Genomic DNA, 23388 nt, shown 5'->3' with positions numbered 1-23388 from the left:
GGAGCCCCCAAAAAATAAAGTCTGACACTGTTTCCACTGTTTCCCCATCTATTTGCCATGAAGTGATAGGACCAGATGCCATGATCTTACTTATCTGAATGTTGAGCTTTAAGCCAACTTTTTCACTCTCTTTCACTTTCATCAAGAGGCTCTTTAGTTCCTCTTCACTTTCTGCCATAAGGGTGGTGTCATCTGCATCTCTGAGGCTGTTGATATTTCTCCCAGCAATCTTGATTCCAGCTTGTGCTTCCTCCAGCCTAGCGTTTCTCATGATGTATTCTGCATGTAAGTTAAATAAGCAGGGTGACAATATACAGCCTTGACGTACTCCTTTCCCAATTTGGAACCAGTCTGTTGTTCCATGTCCAGTTCTAACTGTTGCTTCTTCACCTGCATACAGGTTTCTCAAGATGCAGGTCAGGTGGTCTGGTATTCCCATATCTTTCAGAATTTTCCACGGTTTATTGTGATTCACACAGTCAAAGGCTTTGGCATAGTCAATAAAGCAGAAATAGATGTTTTTCTGGAACTCCCTTGCTTTTTCAATGATCCAGTGGATGTTGGCAATTTGATCTCTGGTTCCTCTGCCTTTTTTAAAACCAGCTTGAACATCTGGAAGTTCACGGTTCACGTATTGCTGAAGCCTGGCTTGGAGAATTTTGAGCATTACTTTACTAGCTTGTGAGATGAGTGCAATTGTGTGGTAGTTTGAGCATTTTGGGGGATTACCTTTCTTTGGGATTGGAATGAAAACTGACATTTTCCAGTCCTGTGGCCACTGCTGAGTTTTCCAAATTTGCTGGCATATTGAGTGCAACACTTTCACAGCATCATCTTTTAGGATTTGAAATAGCTCACTGGAATTCCATCACCTCCACTAGCTTTGTTTGTAGTGATGCTTCCTGAGGCCTACTTGAGTTCCCATTCCAGGATGTCTGGCTCTAAGTGAGTGATCACACCATCTTGATTATCTGGATCGTGAGGATCTTTTTTGTACAGTTCTTGTGTGTATTCTTGCCACCTCTTAATATCTTCTGCTTCTGTTAGGTCCATACCATTTCTGTCCTTTATTGAGCCCATCTTTGCATGAAATGTTCCCTTGGTATCTCTAGTTTTCTTGAAGAGATCTCTAGTGTTTCCCATTCTATTGTTTTCCTCTATTTCTTTGCATTGATCTCTGAGGAAGGCTTTCTTATCTCTCCTTGCTATTTTTTGGAACTCTGCATTCAGATGCTTATATCTTTCCTTTTCTCCTTTGCTTTTCACTTCTCTTCTTTTCACAGCTATTTGTAAGGCCTCCCCAGACAGCCATTTTGGTTTTTTGCATTTCTTTTCCATGGGAATGTTCTTGATCCCTGTCTCCTGAACAGTGTCACGAACCTCAGTCCATAGTTCATCAGGCAGTCTATCAGGTCTAGTCCCTTGAGTCTATTTCTCACTTCCACTGTATAATCATAAGGGATTTGATTTAGTTCATACCTGAATGGTCTAGTGGTTTTCCCTGCTTTCTTCAATTTAAGTCTGAATTTATCAATAAGGAGTTCATGATCTGAGCCACAGTCAGCTCCTGGTCTTGTTTGTGCTGGCTGTATAGAGCTTCTCCATCTTTGGCTGCAAAGAATATAATCAGTCTGATTTTGGTGTTGACCATCTGGCGATGTCCATGTGTAGAGTCTTCTCTTGTGTTGTTGGAAGAGGCTGTTTGCTATGACCAGTGCATTCTCTTGGCAAAACTCTATTAGCCTTTGCCCTGCTTCATTTTGTATTCCAAGGCCAAATTTGCCTGTTACCCCAGGTGTTTCTTGATCCCCTACACACGTTCCCCTCGTGTGTAGGGGATCTTTAAAAGATAACATAGTCTTTTGTTGATAGTTGACGCTAAAATGTTGAGAGAGGAAGGAGTGAGAAGTTATATACCATTTTCAGTGTGGAGACATTTTTCCTTAGACATTTGTATCTATTGTTTTAGGCCAGAGCACAGCTTTCTGTAGTAAGAACACAGAGTAAGAAGACAAAGATGAGAACCAAAGTCTATGGAGTCCAGACTTAAGCCCTTTCCCACCAGATCATAGCAGGGCCTAGTGCCTGTTGCTTTTTTTCCATAAGCGTCTCCTAATTTCTGTTGTAGACAGCTAGGGAAAATTCTGATTTTCAGTACCAAATTCTGTAGAGTGATAAAGAAATTCTAAAACCACAAGTCAAGAGTGATAGCTTCAGTCCTTCTAGTAACTTACTATAGATGAGCTGGTGTTTGAGAGTGACTGCTTATGTTTAATAACAGACATTGTCCTGCAAATAAAGAGGTTTTTATTCTCAGCAGTGCATAGAGAGTCTGTCTGGCTAGATGTGTGTATAAATCAGTGACACAGGATAAACCAGTGTAGTATCTGCCCATCCTTTCTTTCTGTGTACTGGCTTTGAGGGTTACCTTAGATTTCTTTGAAGGCATTAATCATATGTTGGGCTCTGTGAAACAGTTTTCTCTAAGCTTTTAACTCAGATGGCTTAAAACAGACTATTAAGGCCTCTTTAGTCCCAAATGATTCCTATGAACTCCTATGTGTTCTTCCAAGATAATGTGATTAACATACCTCCTATTGAAGAACCAATAGTTATTTGGTGAGTCTGTTATTTAAAACCATTTGGTATAGTCCTTTTTTTTTTTTTTAATGTTACACTCTGTAGTAAGCTCACTGCTTATGGAAATACAGTGTACTGAATAAACGCTACTGAAAGACCTCAGAAGAGTTATTGTGCTTCTCTAAGTGCCTACTTGCTATTCAGGAATGACATAGGCCCTAGGCCCTGTCCAGAATGGAGTTTGCTGTTCATCACTTAAATATAATTCTCCTTCAAATAATTTACTTAATGCTGTTCTTCAGAATGAAGTCTCTGACTTATTTGGAGGAGTAGGGCTATAACCACTTAATGTGTCTTTATGGACTGCCTTTTACAAATTCTTTGAACTTTTGGTATAGTTGGATAAGCTAGAAATGACTTTAGACACAGGAGGGAAAATCTGTTAATTTATCCATGTGTGTTTTTATATACACATACTCTGAGAAAGAATTTTAGTTTATTTGAAAATATTAATTCAACACAGTAGAAAGAGAATATGAGATATGTACCCCATAGTGTAGGAAACCAGATTTCATTCATCCAGAGACTTTAAGGAGAGCTTTGAAAATTGGAGCATGAACCTATGGTCAGAGAAAAAAGGGAAGAGAATGGCTTAGGAGGGATGGGATGCTTTCAAAGACTGAATTCTGACAGCATGCCTATATGTAAATTATTTCAACAGGGAAGAAGAGAGAGGGGCCTTATTTGTCACACTTATTGTACATTTGATTCTGGCTAATGGCTTAGTGGTAAAGAATCCTCCTGCAAATGCAGGAGACCTGGGTTTGATCCTTGGATCAGGAAGATCCTCTGGAAAAGGAAATGGCAATCCACTCCAGTATTCTTGTCTGGGAAATCCCATGGACAGAGGAGCCTGGTGGGCTACAGTCCATGGGCTCACAAAAGAATTGGACATGAGTTAGCAACTCAACAACAACAACAACACAACAATTTTATCAATGCCTTGAAGACATAGTAGACATACCATATTTACAAACAATATAAGGCTTAACAGATATAATAATATTATAGGACACACACACATACAAAATCTCCTTAGGCTAGATTTTGCATTAAAACTAACAAGGTGAGATTTAATTGCCATGAAAATAAAGCCTTATGTCTAGGACTGCGTATTTGTGTGTAGGACTAAATCTCTTGTATGTGACTGGTTTGAGGGTTTTAGTTTTTTGCAAACTCACTAAGTCATAACATGATATGACTGCCAAAACAAAGAAAGCAAGCAAAAAAAAAGAAACCTCTTTAAGCAGCTGAGTGTCCAGGATAAGGGAAATACAGAAGCATATTTTACATGTTCTGTGAAAGAGTAATCAACATGGAGTGTGGTCTGGATACCATGTCTTTATGGATGGCTAAATTTCATTTCTAGGAATGAGCAAGTTTTCTTTGGTTTCTACATTCCTGTTTTTAACCCTGGAATAAAGAGACTAATGGGAGTTAATATTTATTATTTTCGTTTCTTTGATAGGTTGTTGGGTGAAAGAGTAGAGTAATTTGTATTGGATTATTTCAGGCAGCATAACTTAAAAGTTACAGGAAGGTAGATTTTGGTTTAATTTGGGCTGTAAGAATGGAAGCTAGCTGAGAGGAAGTCTTCAGACAGGCTTCGGGAGCTGATTATCAGATATAGACAATTTCCCTATGGGATAAGTGAGTGAACTAGGATTTTTGTTGTTTGCTTGTTTTTAAACTTCATAAATCTTTCAGATAGTATTGCAAAAAATTTTAGTGTAACCAAAAATTTCTTGGTTCCTAGAGGTATTCCAGTTACAAATCCAGTACTTGCTATGAACAATTCTGCAAGCTCCAGATTTTGTTATGCCTTTAAATCAGGGGGATTAGGAACAGAATTACAGGCCCTCTGAATACTGTTGATGTCCATCAGTTATCTCAGGAAGCGTAAGTTGTGATTTGAACAAGAGGGAACTAGTATACTTAAAGTAAGTTCCGTTTTCAGACTGATGTTCCCAAATAGGCATCCCAGTCCCTGGGTCAGAGTTGAAAGAATATCTTTAATCTCCATGGGGACAAGGAAAATATTTGGAATGTTTGAGAATTTAAGTGTGTGAGAACTTGTTTTCACAGAACAGTCAATTATGAAAGTCTTCCCTTATCTAAATATTGAAAAAAAATGTTTTTTCCCTGAATATGAACATTTAAAATTCTTAATCATGTCTCAAATTGGAGAAACTACTAAAAGCAACCAACCAAAGAACAAAATCAAACCTACTCCAGTCACCAGTAATTCCTGAACATGTCACTCAGGAAAGTACATCCTGAATAGTTTTTCTTATCAAGGAAAAAAAGAAAGAAACCTTAGCTGAAAAAAGGTTTTCATAGTTGTGGCAGTCATCTAGGAGAGAATTTTTTGTGAAACAGTATAATTGTACTTTATCTTCTGTAAGAATTTCGTAAACAGTTTTGGAAGGTTTAATGTTACTTGCTTTGTTCTGTCTGGCAAGAAGTCCATAACTTTCAGCAATGACTGAGAACTTGTACTTGAGATAGGCTTGTGGGAATACAAGGATTTGGAAGGAAAGTACCTTCCCACAGAGAGCTAACAGTCTGGTTGAAGGGGCTTGATGTGTGCATTTAAAGGTAACTAATGTTATCTAGCTGGAGAAGGCAATGGCACCTCACTCCAGTACTCTTGCCTGGAACATCCCATGGACGGAGGAGCCTGGTAGGCTGAAGTCCATAGGGTCACTGAGTCAGACACGACTGAGCGACTTCACTTTCACTTTTCACTTTCACTTTTCACCTTCATGCATTGGAGAAGGAAATGGCAACCCACTCCAGTGTTCCTGCCTGGAGAATCTCGGGGACAGGGGAGCTTGGTGGGCTGCCGTCTATGGAGTCACACAGAGTCGGACACGACTGACGTGACTTAATAAACAAAACCAAAAAAAATGTTATCTAGCAAAGATGTAGGTTCTGAATATGTACCTCCTGTAGTTAGTGCTGTATGGGACTTATGGGAGAGAGAAATTTCCTTAGGTTGGTTAGTGAAGTATTCATGGAGGTGAGTTTAGAGCTAAATGGACTTTAAGGAAGAGGTGAGGTAGAAGGATAGAGAGCTAGTGGTAAAGTCAGTGGAGAAGGTGTTGAAGGCATCAACACCCAGAGATTCTATCCAAATCAGCCAATTCTATAAAAATAGCATTTTACAGTGTTAGTTCCTCAGACTGAGATGTGTAATGACAGAGATAAAATTTAAGAACATTTAGTGGTATCCATGAATGTTAGGCATTTGTTAGCTAAAGAGGCTTTATTTAGAGGGAAATTTTAAAAAGAAGGCAAAGCTTTATTTTGTTTTACTATTAAAATGAAATTGATCAAGTCTTATGGGTAAATTTAAATGAATTATGTGTTTATATTTGATTAAGTAGAATGAGCACTGAACTCTGAGAGTCAAGATACCTAAGTTCTGTTCCTGACCCTGATAATTAGTATTCAGTCTTGGACAAGCCAGTTTACTTTTTCCTTATAACTCAGTTTCAAACGAAGTAATTGAACCAGAATAGATCCCTGAGGTTTTTGGTGATTCTCAAGCTTCTCATGTTCTTAAAAACATTCTTGAAAACTAGATTAGAAACTAGTTCTGTGCCTTCCATAATTAGATAGGACAGAAAAAGGTTTTTGGTGTATAGTACTGAATATATAGAGAATTTTTTAAAAAATGCTCTTTGAAGAAAAGAATTTCAGGTACGACATAGAATGTTAAATCTTTTAGTTATAGTTATTGTCAGGTATGCAAACATGAGTTGTTTGTTTGTGAGTACCCTATAAAAATTGAAGTTAGAATATTGGAAGGTATAGTTGGTTTTTTTAAAAAAGGTTTTAGTAAAATATTTTTAATTTTATAATTAAAAAATTGCTCCTAAAATATGGAATCGCTGTAAAGATATTATTGTTATTAGGTAAGCAAACATACAAATAAATTCCATGAAAATATGCTAAAATCCCACTGCTCACTACTGTTAACATTTTGGTATATATTCCTACTAAATTTTCCCCATTTTAATATATATGGTATATAACCAAATGAGATTTAATACATGCTACTTTGTAACCTACTTTAATGTACTGTATATCTTTACTGCCTTTCCACTAGGTGGAAATAGACATCTTCAATATCATCTCTCTTTTTCAAACTTCTTATTTTGAACTCATTTTAGACTTTAAGAAAACTTACAAAAATAGCACAGGCAGTTCCATTATATCCCTAACCCCTGCATCCCCTAATGTTAGCATCTCACATAAAATATTACAGTTATTAGGGTTGATGCTGCTGCGTCACTTCAGTCGTGTCCGACTCTGTGTGACCCCACCAGGCTCCCCTGTCCCTGGGATTCTCCAGGCAAGAACACTGGAGTGGGTTGCCATTTCCTTCTCCAGTTATTAGGGTTAGGAAGTTAATATTTCTACAAACTAAACAACAGTCCTTATTCAAATTTTACCAGTTTTCCTACTAATGTCCTTCTTCTGTTCCAGGATCCTATCAAGGTTCCCACCTTACCTCCCACCTGTTTCATCCAGTATGTAACAGTCTGTCCCAGTATGTAACAGTCTGTCCCAGTATGTAACAGTATGTAACAGTGTCCCAGTTTCTCCATAGTCTCCTTTCAGTTTTTAACAGTGTCTTGATTTTTCCTTATTTTTAATGACCTCAGCAGGAGCACAAGAATATTGAGCAGTTACTTTGTACAATGTTCCCTTTGGAAGGAGGGTATATGTTTTTGGCAAGAATAACATAAAAATGGTACTGCATCCTCAGTATATCATATTAAGGGATTCTTGATATCAGTATTTCTTACTACTGGTGATATTTATCTTAATCACTTTGTTAAGTTGGTATCTGCAAGGTTCCTCTATAGTTACTACCTTTTCCCTTTGTTCTTAATAAGCATCTTAAAGGGAGACACTTTGAGACTTTTTAAAATCATTTTAATGGATGTATCCGGAGAAGGCAATGGCACCCCACTCCAGTACTCCTGCCTGGAAAACCTCATGGACGGAGGAGTCTGGTAGGCTGCAGTCCATGGGGTTGCTGAGGGTCGAACACGACTGAGCAACTTCACTTTCACTTTTCACTTTCATACATTGGAGAAGAAAATGGCAACCCACTCATCTTCTTGCCTGGAAGATCCCAGGGACCGGGGAGCCTGGTGGGCTGCTGTATATGGGGTCACACAGAGTCGGACACGACTGAAGCGACTTAGCAGCAGCAATGGATGTATCTCCTATGGTTGTTTTAGAGTTTTTTTTCCTCCCCTCTTGATTGCATTATTGACACTTGTCAAACAAGGTCAAACAGTGTAACATTGTTTACAGTGAAAAGTGAAAATTCTGAGACCTTTCCTTCAGTTCTTTTCCCCTCAGTTCTCCATATAACCACTGTTAACAATTTGATGTTTCTCTTTCTAGAGACTTATTCTGTGTTTAGGAAACAATGATACATGTATCTATACAGATATATACATATATCTCTACATTGATGTACATGTTGAAGTAGGAAACTCAAATGTATAGAAATGTATAAATATCATTTAGAGGTTTGTTTTTGCTTTTACAAAAATGAAATTATATTATTTTAAACTTGCTTTTTTCAGTCTACAGTATTTTATAACCTTCTGACTGCATATAGTACTACGGATGTACCCTTTAATGATAAACATTTAGGTGGCCTTGTTTTTTCACAATTACAAGTCTAATAGTGGACACAATGGAATATATATATATATATTTTTTTTTACAGTTTTGCCTAGAAAATCCCATGAGCGGAGGAGCCTGGTAGGCTGCAGTCATGGGGTCGCTAGAGTTGGACACGACTGAAGCGACTTAGCAGCAGCAGCAGGTCTGATTAAATGATAGATTCCACCATTTCTTTAAACTATTCCCTTATTGATGGACATTCATATTTTTTTCCTGTTATGAATAACTTTGTACATGAAATGTATAGATAGAAAAAACTTTAAAATGATTTTTGATAGATAATACATATGTAAAAAAAATTATATAGTAAAAATGTTTATACAGTGAAAAATAAATAGAGGCCTGTTTTTGCTGTTAACAATGTATTTTGAACCCTTTCAAAGACTGTCTACTCTCATGTAAGCATATACTGATGTATCTCCTTCTCTTCACGTCTTTCTTTATAAATGGTAGCATACAATTTTCACTGTTTTGTACTGTTTGCTTTTTATTTAACCGTATAGCTTGAAGAATATTTTATATTAGTACATTTAAACCTGTGCCCCCTCTCTTTTTTTATAATGGCTGCGTTGAATTTATGTGCCATGATTTATTCAGCTTTTGTTATGGGACATTTAAGTTGTTTTTAGCCTTTTATTATCATAATAATCCTGCAAATAAAATACTTGTATATATTTCTTTTTACATATTTGAGATTATCTGAGGAACAGATTCCTCGAAGTGGGAATTTCTGAGTCAAAGTTTATATAAATTAAAAATTTTAATAATTATTAAAATTGTCCTTCTGAGAGGACAGGCTAATTTAATTTCTACAATAATACCTAATTTTAATATAGTATGTTTTATATAAAGTTTTATAGAGTTGAACTTATGGAGGCATATTGAGCTTCAGGAGAGCAAACTCAGCCTTATATATAATATATAAGGAACTTTCCTTAGTTCCTTTTATGTATATATATATTATATATAATACGTAAGGAACTTTCCTTAGTTACTTATGATGGAACTTTATGTAAATTCTTTTAAAAAAAAATTTTTTATTGGCGTATAGTTGATTTATAATGTGTTAGTTTCAGGTGTACACAAAGTGAATCAGTTTTATGTGTATACACACACACACACACACACACACACATATATCCACTCTTTCTTTAGATTCTTTTCCCATATAGGCCATTACAGAGTATTGAGTAGAGTTCCCTGTGCTATACAGCAGGTTCTTATTTGTTATCTATTTTATGTATATAGTACTGTGCATGTGTCATTTGCAGTCTCTCAATTTATGCCTTTCCCCTGTTAATGATTAATTCTAATTGTATGTCAGCTTATAAAACTCCTTAGACAAGTTTTATGAGTTTATCATAGTTGGATAGATTTCTGATTCCTTTTCTTTGTCCTGAAAATTGTTTTTTACACTTCAAAAGGGTACCTGTTATTTAAGATATAGTGAACAAGTGTGTGTTCACCGTGTCAGAACTCTTAATGATTTTATAATGTTATCTAGCCTTTGTTTTTAAAGACTGAAGAGTCCTAGTTTTCCATCCCTATTAATTTTTCTAGGATTTTTTCATTTCCCTTGATAGTTTTCACTTCAGTAACACTACCCAATGGCCTGAACAGTCAGTCATACTTCTTGGGATCAGGGTATTCCTGTGCTAAAAGGGCCAGGACTTTAGCTATGTAGATAGCTGTGGGTGGGTGCTCTATCCTCTGTTGGCGAGTTGGGTTAGTATATGATAAATATACTTCATAGTTGCCTCCTATCTCTGTGTAATTTCATAGAAGCGGTAGCTCAATTTAAGAAGTAGGGACGTGTTCATTTTAATATATATCTGTTCTAAAATTTATCTTTCACAGTTTGATTGTATGAAAATTTGAAAAAATGCACAGTAAGTAGCAGAACTGGATATGAGTTACTCATGTTTATTTTGAGGAACAGAAAGTTTTAATTTTGATTCTGTTTTATCCATTTTTTTTCATGGTTAGCGTTTTTTGTGCCCTGTCCAAGAAATCTTTGCCCTCCCAGATGATGTCAAAGAGTTTTCTTCTATGTTTTTGTCAAGAAATTGTACAGTTTTAGTTATTACCTTTAAATCTGTGATCCATTTCAAATTAATTTTTGTGTATGGTATGAAGTATGGGTTGAAGTTAATTTTTTTCCATTAGGATATCTAATTACTCCTGCACCAATTTTTGAAAATTGCTGTCTTTTTTGAACTATGTTGGTTCCTTTTTTAAAAAATGAATTGACACTCCACTCCAGTATTCTTGGGCTTCCCTTGTGGGTCAGCTGGTAAAGAATCCGCCTGCAGCGTGGGAGACCTGGGTTTGATCCCTGGGTTGGGAATATCCCCTAGAGAAGGGAAAGGCTACCCACTCCAGTATTCTGGCCTGGAGAATTCCATGGACAATGGGGTTGCGAAGAGTCAGCACGCTGAGCAACTTTCACCTTCACTTTACATACATATGTGGATTCATTTTTAAACTGTCTTAGTTCCATTGATAAAAAATATATATATATATATATACACACACACACACACCAGTGCTAATTCCATACTATTAGTATACCTTTATAGTAAGTCCTAAAATCAGATACTGTTAAGTCTCCTTCTAAGTCCTTTACATTTCCTTTTTCTTTTTTCTTTTTTTTTGGCTACCATGCACAGCTTGTAGGATTTTAGTTCCTCAACAAGGGATTGAACCTGGTTCATGACAGTGAAAGTGCCAAGGTCTAACCACTGGACTGTGAGCGGATTCCCTCCATATTCGTTTTAGAATCAACTTGTTAATTTCTACAAGAAAGCTTGCTGGGATTGTGTAGAATTTGTAGTTCAGTTAGGATGTATACACCTTTTAAAAATATTGAATCTTGTAAACAATGAACATGATGCAACTCTTCATTTTTTAAGATACTTCATACATTTCTCTCAATAATGTTTGATAGTGTTCAATATAAACTAATTGCCAAGTATTTTTTTGATGCTACTGTAAATGCTATTTAAAAATTTCATTTTCCAATTATTTGTTGCTAGTATATAGAAATACAGTTGATTTTTATGTATTGATCTTACATCTAATGAGCTTGCTTAGTTCACTTACTATTCTTACTTGTTTTTTTTTTTTTTTTTGCTACACTGGGTATTTGTTGCTGGGCACAGGCTCTCTAGTTGCGGCAACGGGGGCTACTCTTCTTGCAGTCTGCAGGCTCCTCATTGTGGTGGCTTCTCTTGTTGTGGAGCATGGGCTCAGTATTCGGGTGCACAGGCTTAGTTGCCCCACAGCATGTGGAATCTTCCCTCGAACCTGTGTCCCCTCCATTGGCAGGTAGATTCTTAACCTCTGTACCACCACAGAAGTCTGTGTGTGTGTGTGTCTGTTTTAATAGTTGTATATGTTATTTTACTTTTGGCTGTGCTGGATACTTGTTGCCACACGGGCTTTTCTCTAGTTGTGGAAAGAGGGTGGTACCCTCTAGTTGTGGTGTGCCAGTGTCTCATCGTGGTGGCTTCTTTTGTGGTTCCTCGGCTCTAGGGCATGGGCTCAGTTGCTCCGCAACATGTGGGATCTTCCCAGATCGGGGATCAAACTCAGGTCTCCTGCACTGGCAGGCAGATTCTTTACCACTGAGCCACCAGGGAAACTTGTGTGTGTTTTTTAATTGATTTCTCAGAATTTTTTTGTGAAGAGTAATCATATTGTATGTGAATAGAGACAGTTTTATTTCTTCCTTTCCAATCACCATGCCTTTTATTTATTTTTCTTGTTTTATTTCACTAGCTATGACCTCTAGTACTATAGTGAATAGAAGAGAACGGATATCTTTGCCTCATCCTTGATCTTTGGGAGAGAAGTATCTAGTGTATTATTGCAGATATTTGTCTCAATCTGTGGTTCTTTTCATCTTTCAAACCATATTATTTTTTATTCACTATGAAAATTTCCATAAATAACTTTTTATTGTACAGTTCTGTGAGTTTTGAGAGTTGCCAACAGTTGTGTACCCATCACCATAATACAGATGCTACAGAACTGTTCCATTGCCCTCAAAATTTATGTTGCTGCTACTTTGTTGTCAGCCTCTTGCAACCACTGTGCTATCCTCTATCTCTAGTAGTTTTGCCTTTTCTGGAATGTTATATGAATGGAATTATATAGTACATAGCCTTAAAAAATTTTTTTTTAATTTAGAATATTGTTTACCCTCTCTAAGTCATGTCCAGTTCTTTGCAACCCCTTTGACTGCAGCACTCCAGGCCTCCCTGTCCCTCACTATCTTCCAAAGTTTGTCCAAGGTCATGTCCATTGAATCAGTGATGCTATCCAACCATATCATTCTTGGCCACCCTCTTCTCCTTTTGCCTTCAATCTTTCCCAGCATCAGTCTTTTCCAGTGAGTTGGCTCTTCACCAAAGTGTTGGCGCTTCACCTTCAACATCAGTCCTTTCAATAACTATTCAGGGTTGATTTCCTTTAAGATTGACTGGTTTGATCTTGCTGTCCAAGGGACTCTTCAAGAGTCTTCTCTAACACCACAGTTTGAAAGCATCATTTCTTTGGTACCCATCCTTCCTTATGGTCCAGCTCTGACATTCATGCAAGACTACTGGAAAAACCACAGCTTTGACTGCTGCTGCTGCTGAGTCACTTCAGTCGTGTCCAACTCTGTGTGACCCCATAGACGGAAGCCCACCAGGCTCCCCCGTCCCTGGGATTCTCCAGGCAAGAACACTGGAGTGGGTTGCCATTTCCTTCTCCAATGCGTGAAAGTGAAAAGTGAAAAGTGAAGTCGCTCAATCATGTCCGACTCTTAGCAACCCCATGGACTGCAGCCTACCAGGCTCCTCCGTCCATGGGATTTTCCAGGCAAAGAGTACTGAAGTATGCCTTTGGCAGATTCATTTTGATATTTGGCAAAACTAATACAATTATGTAAAGTTTAAAAATAAAATAAAATTTAAAAGTAAAAAAAAAAAAAGTACTGGAGTGGGGTGCCATTGCCTTCTCCGCAGCTTTGACTATACAGACCTTTATCAGCAAATATGAAACTAGTATAAATGCCTTATATGGTTCTTATGTAAATATAAAACAAACATGAAATACTAATAAAACCAGAAAGCCAACCCATTTCAAATGAACAGAATTAATTTAATTCAGTTCAGTTCAGTCGCTCAGTCGTGTCCGACTCTTTGCAACTCCATGGACTGCAGCACACCAGGGCTCCCTGTCCATCACCAACTCTCAGAGTCTGTTCAAACTCAGGTCCATTGAGTCAGTGATGCCATCCAACCATCTCATCCATCCTCTGTCGTTCCTTTCTCCTCCCGCCTTCAGTCTTTCCCAGCATCAGGATCTTATTCAGATGTGTCAGTTCTTCGAATCAGGTGGCCAAAATATTGGAGTTTCAGCTTCAGCATCAGTCCTTCCAATGAATATTCAGGACTGGTTTCCTTTAGCATGGACTGGTTGGATCTACTTGCTATTCAAGGGACTCTCAAGAGTCTTCTCCAACACCACAGTTCAAAAGCATCAATTCTTTGGTGCTCAGCTTTCTTTATAGTTCAACTCTCACATCCATACATGACTTCTGGAAAAACCATAGCTTTGTCTAGACAGACCTTTGTTGGTAAAGTAATGTCTCTGCTTTTTAATATTCTGTCTAGGTTGGTCATAACTTTCCTTCCAAGGAGCAAGTATCTTTTAATTTCATGGCTGCAGTCACCATCTGTAGTGATTTTGGAGCCCCAAAAAATAGTCTGCCATTGTTTCCACTGTTAACCCATCTATTTGCCATGAAGTGATGGGACCGGATGCCATGATCTTAGTTTTCTGAATGTTGAACTTTAAGCCAACTTTTTCACTCTCCTCTTGACTTTCATCAAGAGGCTCTTTAGTTCCTCTTCACTTTCTGCCATAAGGGTGGTGTCATCTGCATATCTGAGGCTATTGATATTTCTCCCTTTATTCCAGCTTGTGCTTCATCTAGTCTAGCATTTCTCATGATGTACTCTGCATATAAGTTAAATAAGCAGGGTGACAATATACAGCCTTGACGTACTCCATTCCCAAGTTGGAACCAGTCTGTTGTTCCCTGTCCCATTCTAACTGTTGATTCTTGACCTGCATACAGATTTCTCAGGAGGCAGGTCAGGTAGTCTGGTATTCCCATCTCTTGAAGAATTTTCCGCAGTTTATTGTGATCCACACAGTCAAAGGCTTTGGCATAGTCAGTAAAGCAGAAGTAGTTGTTTTTCTGGAACTCTTGCTTTTTCGATGAACCAGAGGATGTTGGCAAATTGATCTCTGGTTCGTCTGCCTTTTCTAAATCCATCTTGAACATCTGGAAGTTCACGGTTCATGTATTGTTGAAGCCTGGCTTGGAGAATTTTGAGCATTACTTTGCTGACATGTGTGATGAGTACAATTGTGCAGTAGTTTGAGCATTCTTTGGCGTTGCCTTTCTTTAGGATTGGAATGAAAACTGACCTTTTCCAGTCCTGTGGCCAGTGCTGAGTTTTCCAAATTTGCTGGCATATTAAGTTCAGCACTTTCACAGCATCATCTTTTAGGATTTGAAATAGCTCAGCTGGAATTCCATCACCTCCACTTGCTTTGTTCATAGTGGCCCTCTTGACTTCACATTCCAGGATGTCTGTCTCTAGGTGAGTGATCACATGATCTGGGTTGTGAAGATCTTTTTTGTACAATTCTCCTGTGTATTCTTGCCACCTCTTCTTCTGCTTCTGTTAGGTCCGTATCATTTCTGTCCTTTATTGTGCCCATCTTTGCATGAAATGTTCCCTTGGTATCTCTAATTTTCTTGAGGAGATCTCTAGTCTTTCCCAGTCTACTGTTTTCCTCTATTTCTTTGCATTGATCACTGAGAAAGGCTTTCTTATCTCTCTTTGCTGTTCTTTGGAACTATGCATTCAAATGGGTTTGTCTTTCCTTTTCTCCTTTGCCTTTTGCTTCTCTTTTCATAGCTATTTGTAAGGCCTCATCAGACAACCATTTTGCTTTTTGCATTTCTTTTTCTTGGTGATGGATGGTCTTGATCACTGCCTCCTGTACAGTGTCACAACCTCCAGCCATAGTTCTTCAGGTACTCCTCTATCAGATCTAATCCCTCGAATCTGTTTGTCACTCCACTGTATAATCATAAAGGATTTGATTTAGGTCATACCTGAATGGTCTAGTGGTTTTCCCTACTTTCTTCAATTTAAGTCTGAATTTGGCAATAAGGAGTTTATGATCTGAGCCACAGTCAGCTCCCAGTCTTGTTTTTGCTGACTTTATAGAGCTTCTCCATCTTTGGCTGCAAAGAATATAATCAGTATGATTTTGGTGTTGACCATCTGGTGATGTCCATTAACTGTGACTCAATTGCCAATGTTGGTTTGAGAGTAGAGAGTTCTATTTTTCCTGCCTCTATTTAAAATAAAGACTGCTGTTACTTAATAGCATTAAAAATGTTGGGCTGGCTGGGTGGTTTGAGATAATTGCCTCACATTTAAAACCAAATTGCCAATGAGTAATCCATGAATGTCTTTTAACAGGGCATTTCTGGGTACTTACAATGCTCTCTTGCTTGATTGAAGACAAAGGTGGCGTTATTGGAATCTACATATAGTATCTGTTAAAACCACTTATAATAGGAGTCAGGAATTTGGCCCAGAGATGGGCTTTGCTCAGTTCACATATATGCTGTCAATATGAACAAGGTCCCAACTACTAAGAGGCAGTAGTACATAATCTTTTTGAATTTGACTTCTTTTGATTTTGCATGTGTTCATCATTCAGTCCTTTTATTGCTGAGCAATAAAGGAGTATGCTAAATATTCTGTGGTTTGGATGTACAAACTGTTTATAATTCGCCAGTTGAAGGACAACTGAGTCATTTCTAGTTTGGGGCAATTATGAATAAAGCTGCTATAACTTTCAAGTATAAGTGTTTTGTGAACATAAGTTTTTATTTCTTGGTTAGATAACTAGGAGTTTGATTGCTGGGTCATATGGTAAGTATATATTTAACTTTGTGAGAAACTGCTGAACTCCTTTGTAAAGTATGTGTATAGCATTTCGAGTCCCTTTCCTTTCTAAGTTTTCTGCATTTGTGTTGATACTTGGTATTGCCAAATTTTTATTTTATTTTTTTACCTACACTCTGATAGGTTTGTTAGGGATATCTCACTGCCATTTTAATTTGCATTTCTCTAATGATTTAATGATGTTGAGCATGTTTTCCTGTGCAAATAAGCATGGCAAAAAGCCACCTATTACCAGTTTCTTTTGAAAAGCAGAGGGTTTTTTGTGTTTTTCTTTTGCTGATGTTCATTTATCTTTTCTTTTTGTTTTATGGTGAGTGCTTTTTGTGTTCTAAAACTCTGGCACTCATTCATTTTGATCTCTCATTAAATGCTATGGTTCCTTTAAATAATTAAACTATTAGTAAATCCTAAGAGTTCTCATCACAAGGAAAAAATCATTTTTCCCCATTCATTTAATTTTATATCTTTGTGAGATGATGGATATTCACTGAAACTATTGTGGTAATCATTTCATGATGTATGTAAGTCAGATAATTATGTTGTACACCTTAAACTCATTAAGTGCTGTATGTCAATTACATCTCAATAAAACTGGAAGAAAAAAACAAAATAATTAAACTACTGGTATGAGGAATACTTTATCGCTCTAGCCTCTGAATCACCTGCACACACCAGGAGTTGGCCACTTCAGCAGGGAAGAGTAATTCTCCTCTGCTATAGCTGCACTTCTTTTTTCTATATGTGGACAACCACTTATTTCCAAGTCCTTCTTTAAAAAAAAAAATCACCCACTTTCCTTTTGTATTTGCTACTATTTAGTCACTCAGTCCTGTCCATCTCTTTGCGACCCCATGGACTACAGCATGCCAGGCTTCCCTGTCCTTCACTGTCTTCTGGAGTTTGCTCAGTCTTATGTCCATTGAATCAATGATGTCATCCAACCATTTCATCCTCTGTAGCCGCCCTTCTTTTCCTGCCCTCAGTCTTTCCCTGCATCAGGGTCTTTTCCAGTGAGTCGGCTCTTCACATCAGGTGGCCAAAGTATCAGAGCCTCAGCATCAGTCTTTCTAGTGAATATTCAGGGTTGATTTCCTTTAGGATTGACTGGTTTAATCTCCTTGCTGTCCAGGGGACTCTCAAGAGTCTTCTCCAGCACTACAGCTCCTTTAGTATTGGTGAACAGTAAAATAGGAATATACTGTAAATCACTTTCTCTGAAACTACAGAATTATGCCATTATCTGTGCCATTACTTGTGCTCCTAGATCTTTAAGAAGGAACTTGTAAGAAAGTTTAATTTTTGTTTTGTTTTTCAGTGCTGGGATCAGCAGATTGATTTTTATACTGTTTTCTTGAACTATTTGGCACAAGTGGTGCCTGACATTTATTTTGCTGAAATGGACCCAGATTTGGAAAAGCAGGAGGAGAGCATACAGAGGTCAATATTCACTCCCCTGGAATGGTACTTATTTGGAGAAGATCCAGATATTTGCTTAGAGAAACTGAAGCACAGTGGAGCATTTCAACTTTGTGGGAAGGTTTTCAAAAGTGGAGAGACAACATATTCTTGTAGGTAAGATTTAGAAATGTACAGGATTGGTTGTAATTACAGCTTAATATTCTGTGCCTATTTTATGATGTACCTTTCTTGGTGTATTGCTAGTTGTATTTAATTCTTCTTAATTAACTTCCTTTTATTATGCATTTATGTTTGTTTTTGCTAGTACAGCTTATTTTTGAATATATGACTTACACAATTCTCTCACTTTTCTTCTTGTTCTCTGAAAGTATATAAGTGATTGATTTTTGCCTTGTTTGTAATGTAGTCCATACACCCTTATCTGAAACTCTTGGTGCCACATGTATTTCAGAATTCTGAATACTTCCCCAGTAGAGTTGGGGCAGGATCCTATAATCAAACACAGCATTTCTATAAGAAATCTATGACTGTTCACAGCAAGTGGTATAAATAAAGTCTATAGTCCCTTGTCATTTCAGGTTGTTTTTTTTTTGCCACCAAGTAACATTTGGTATCAAAGAACCTGTTGGAGCATTTGTAACTTAATTGGATAGACGAGGTCAGTGGTAGGGAAACTGGAAACGGCTTTAGGTTTTTCGCCTTTTGTGAAAGAACTTAAGCAGCATGGTAACACAGAGAACTTTTTTATTCTCTACTCTTGCCTGAAACTTTTTAACTTTTAGGTCTTAATCGGACTTTTAGGGTTTTTTTTTTTCTTTTATTAGAAGTTGTTTAGGTTAGGAATGTGAATCTTCAGATTTTATAAATACAGAGAATTACTTTTTGCTTCAGTGTAATTCTAGATTTGACTGATTTGTGTATAGTAGCTCAGCTGGTAAAGAATTGCCTGCAATGTGGGAGACCTGGGGTCGATCCCTGGGTTGGGAAGATCCCCTGGAAGATGGCAGGGCAACCCCCTCCAGTATTCTTGCCTGGAGAATCCCCATGGACAGGGGAGCCTAGCAGTCCATGGGGTCACAAAGAGTCAGACACGACTGAGTGACTAAGCACACACAGCAGTTGTTTAGAACATACTACATTTCTTTATTCTCTTATTTTCTTAGGGAAAATTCAACTTTTGTATTTTGTATACCATTTTACTATATAGCAGTTTCATTTATCTTGTTAAGTTTTCTTGTTAAGTTGAAACCCAGTCGGTTTCAACTAAAGCATAGTAGAAGACATTTGTAGACCTCATTTCTCCAAAAGGGTCCCGGAGGCATTTTTAATTGTCACACTAGGGGGATGGTACTGACATCTAGTGGATAGAGGCCGGGTTGCTGCTTAACCATCCTATGGTACACAGGATAGTCTCCTGTATCACCAGCAAATAATTATTCAGTTTAAAGTGTCAGTACTGCTGAGATTTGGAAATCCTGCTGTGAATAGGTTAGTAGATCATATATATTTTAGAAACTGTTATTAGTCAGTCTTTACTTATTAGCATTTAAAAGTTCAGTTTTAACATTGCCCAATTCTATCGCTTCAACTTTTCTAAATAAATATTTTTAAAATTAATTTTGCACTTTGCACTTGTTTATATTATTGTCAATGTTTCCCTGAAAGTATTAAATAAAATTTTACATTTTAAAAGTTTTTATTAAGGAAAAAAATAGGAAAGATTGAATTTAATTTATTCAATAAATATTCATTGATATTTATCATGGCGTACTGCGATTTATGGGGTCGCAAAGAGTCGGACACGACTGAGCAATTGAACTGAACTGAACTGAGGTACTGCTCTACAAGCTTGGGAGATATTATACAAAATAAATTAAAATCCTTTCCCTTATGTTGCTTACATTCTAAGGAATTTTTTCTTTAACCAAGCCTCATTTACCAGTGAACAATCAGTGCCTGTAAAATACATTTGTAACTGTAATAGGCTAAGATGATGCAGAGAGTGAAGAAAAACTGATCAATTTTTCAGAAAACTAATTTTGGCATATGTGCTGCCAAATCATGCACCAGAAACTAATTTTGAAGTGGAATTTAATAGTTTGAAACCAGGCGAAAGCTCAAAGTAATGAGGGTAATTTAGGAAACAAAACCAAACATCCCAACATATACATTAAAATATGGCCAGAAAGAGGCCAACATTATTTGGAATTCAATTTTTAAAGTATTTTCATAAACAGTTTGTGTATCATATAGGAAATTGATTCACATTATATCATTGTTATACTTTGAGCATCAATGGGAGTCATCTAAATTTTGGCACCTGATTTTTAATGTTTTTCAGGGACTGTGCAATTGATCCAACATGTGTACTCTGTATGGACTGCTTCCAGAATAGTGTTCATAAAAATCATCGTTACAAGGTATGGAAATAGATGCATAAAATCTCTTGATTGGCAGGAGACTGATGGCCAGCTAGTCCAAATTCCTGATGAGTACTTGAGTTCCTGCTATAACACATCTGATATGTGAACTTTTAGCTCTGGTTAAACATATTTGGTGGAGCATCTGCTACCTCAAGAGACAGCCCCTTACAATTTTTTTTTAAGTACATCTCTTTTATACAAAAGATTGTATAAAGCATATTAACAGCTTAAAGAATAACTATAAAGTGAACACCTTTCTAACCACTCCTTAGATCAAAAAATGAGACATTGCTAGTTCTCAGGGGCCTCCTTCTGGATCACCATCCTTCTCTCCCACTTTATGATATAACCTCTCTTCTGTGTTTTGTGATAACAGTTTCCTTCATTTTCCTTTTAGCTTCTCACCCAAATCATATTGAATAGTTGCATCTGGTTTTGAATTCTGTATAGATGGAGTCATTCTGTACATTTCTCTTGTTGAGTAGCTTTCACTCAGCATTATGTGTATGTATATATGTGTGTGTGTGTGCATATTTATATATGTATATGTTTTGTCCATTTACCTTATAGTGTTTGATAACCCACATTGTTATTCATTGTACTGTATATGGATATGTAGATTGTTTCCAATTTTGGACTATTACTGTATAAAACAATTTTTCTGTGAACATTCTTATTTGTGTATTTTGGTACACATGTATAGGAGTTTGTCCAGGGTGTATATCTGGAATAGAATTGCTGAGTTCTAGAGTATATCTTAAGTCATAGTGGATAATGTCAGACTGTTTTCCAAAGTGGTTATACCAATTTGTAAGTTCTTCAGCAGTATATGGGAGTTCCTATGGCTCCACATTCTTGCAAGATTTGATGTTGCCAACTTTTTAAGTTTTAGCCAATCTGGTAGGTATCGAATAGTGTTATATTGTGGTCTTAGTGAGGGTGCCAAGCTTTGGAATTCTGTGGGCCAGTACAATTTCAGAAGACTTTGGGTAAGACACAGGGTTTTCAAATTTTTATTTGGCTAAATAAGTTCAATTTTAACTTTAAAAAGAGCACATGAACAGCAACCAAAAAATCCTTACCATCTCCTATAGTTTTATGAAGAAAAGGAAAATTTAATTCCAAGGAAGTAGGATAATCTCAGGCTAAAAAGGTCTTTAAATTGTATACATGTACCTCTGTGGAAGAGCTCATCACATTCCTTTTTTCTGATTTTTTCTGTTGACTGGTAAAGCTTGTCTATTAAATTTGGGAACCTCTTCACTAAGCTATCTTTCAGTATTGAAAGCTTACAGTCTACATTGCACCACAAAGCACTCTTTTGTGAAGCATCCTTAAGTTTATCATCTTTAGGTTTTTGCAAAGCTCTTCCTATAGAAGGTGCATGTACAGCTTACTCAGGAATCTTTGTGTTATTAGGAGGATGGACTATTGTGTAACTAATAAAAAATTATGTTTATACGCTTTAAAAAATACTGCCCTTCAAAAGTGTGTGTAAAGAACAGAAGACTTTTGTTGGGGGAATAAGTGATAGAATCTCTCTGAAATACCTGTTAGATGTGGTGAAATTTTTAAAGAAAAGCAGGGGAATGACTAATAAATACAATTCAGGTAACAATAACCTCCCTGTCAAATGGAGGATCACACAGGGAACTTGGCAACAGTATTAATATTTTCCTGGGTTAGATGCTGAATCAGTGGTGTTCACTTCATTATTCTGCTTTGTAACTCACCTATATATTGTGTATATTCTTTTTAAATAAAACACAATAAAAGAAAAAAAATTAAACCATTAAAAAAAAAGATTAGAAGAAATAAGAAGGGATATGTTTTGCTGCAGAGAAGGGGAAGAAAAGGATAACGATTGGGATGCAGACCCAAGATCTGATACTGTTTTAAGAAAGCACCAAGAAAAACCTTTAGGCACAGAATAGCGCAGAACAACTTTTGCTGTCCCCAGCACTGTGGAGGGAGTGGAGCTGTTTCACAGAGATGGTGTGGGGTCTCTGTCCAGACCTGCTCTGCCATGTTGAAGATTCATTTCAAATCATGCTAATGGCTGCCTTATGGAGTTCTCAGTGTTCCCCAAAGTACATCTTTCATAGCAATCTTAAAGTTCACAGCAGAAGAATTTAAAGTTCCTGTAGAGATCTATGCAGTATTACCTGTGATGGAGTAGGAATAAATCCTGCACTGCTGCAAGTTTTTTTTCTGAAGTATGATTCAAAACTGTGAATTAGGAAGTTCCCTGGTGGTCTACTGGTTAGGATTCAGCGCTTTCACTGCCATGGCCTGGGTTCAGTCCCTGGTTGGGGACCTGAGATCCTGCAAGCCATGAAGCACACCTCACACCTCCCCCTGCCCCCACAAAAAAAGAACTGCAAATTATTCCTATAGAACGTGTTGGAAGTTCTGCTACTTGGAACATGTGATTACCTTTCAGAATAAATATTGGTATTGTTGTAAAATTGAAATCAGGCATTTAAAATACTGTGAAAACACCAGTAGTTGATGAAATAATGAAAGGTGACTCTCCATCCCTTATTCACACTCTTCACACACTGTGAGGAGGGAAGGCTTCTGCATTGAGGGTGTTATTACCATAGAAGATCATAGTCTTTCATTGCTACCTCACAACACACATAGGTAATTCATTTGGTGTAAATAGATTATCCAACTGTGTTTTATAACTCTTTCTGAGAACATCTGGAAAGATAAAATTTACTGAATTTTCCTATTTGTCTTTGAGTTAAAAATTTAAAAGGATTGTGGATCAGACATGGCAGTTTGCTTGATAGTATCTGACTTGCAGGCACAAAAATAGTTGGAAAAAAAAGAAAAAGTGAAGTTGGTCAGTCGTGACTCTTGGCGACCCCATGGACTGTAGCTTGCCAGGCTCTTCCATCCATGGGATTTTCCAGGCAAAAATACTGGAGTGGGTTGCCATTTCCTTCTTCAGGTCTCCTGCACTGCAGGCAGACTCTTTACCGTCTGAGCCACCAGGGAAGCCCCCCAAAAATGTGTTCATGTGTTCATATAAATTTTAATTTAATATCAAAGAACCCCATATTGAATTTTTGATCTATCTCTTTTGTGTAAAATTGCTATCCCACACCAAAGACTTTTTGCTATGATCTTGCAGA

At 37.2% G+C, this 23388-nt stretch overlaps 1 protein-coding gene across 1 annotated transcript in view; it reads left to right on the top strand.

Annotated features, from left to right (window-relative positions):
- Positions 1 to 23388, top strand: part of UBR1 (ubiquitin protein ligase E3 component n-recognin 1) — a 156221-nt gene that overhangs the window by 4242 nt on the left and 128591 nt on the right. The window contains exons 2-3 of the mRNA XM_010848042.1: positions 17719 to 17975; positions 20164 to 20242. Of these exons, the coding sequence (XP_010846344.1) occupies positions 17719 to 17975; positions 20164 to 20242 (336 nt within the window). The remainder of the gene's footprint in view (positions 1 to 17718; positions 17976 to 20163; positions 20243 to 23388) is intronic.

Source organism: Bison bison, unplaced genomic scaffold (genome assembly GCF_000754665.1).
Source record: "Bison bison bison isolate TAMUID 2011002044 unplaced genomic scaffold, Bison_UMD1.0 scf7180017864259, whole genome shotgun sequence".
NCBI classification, from domain to species: domain Eukaryota; kingdom Metazoa; phylum Chordata; class Mammalia; order Artiodactyla; family Bovidae; genus Bison; species Bison bison.
The sequence above is the reverse complement of the archived record's forward strand: the minus strand, read 5'-3'. Positions and strand labels throughout refer to the sequence as shown.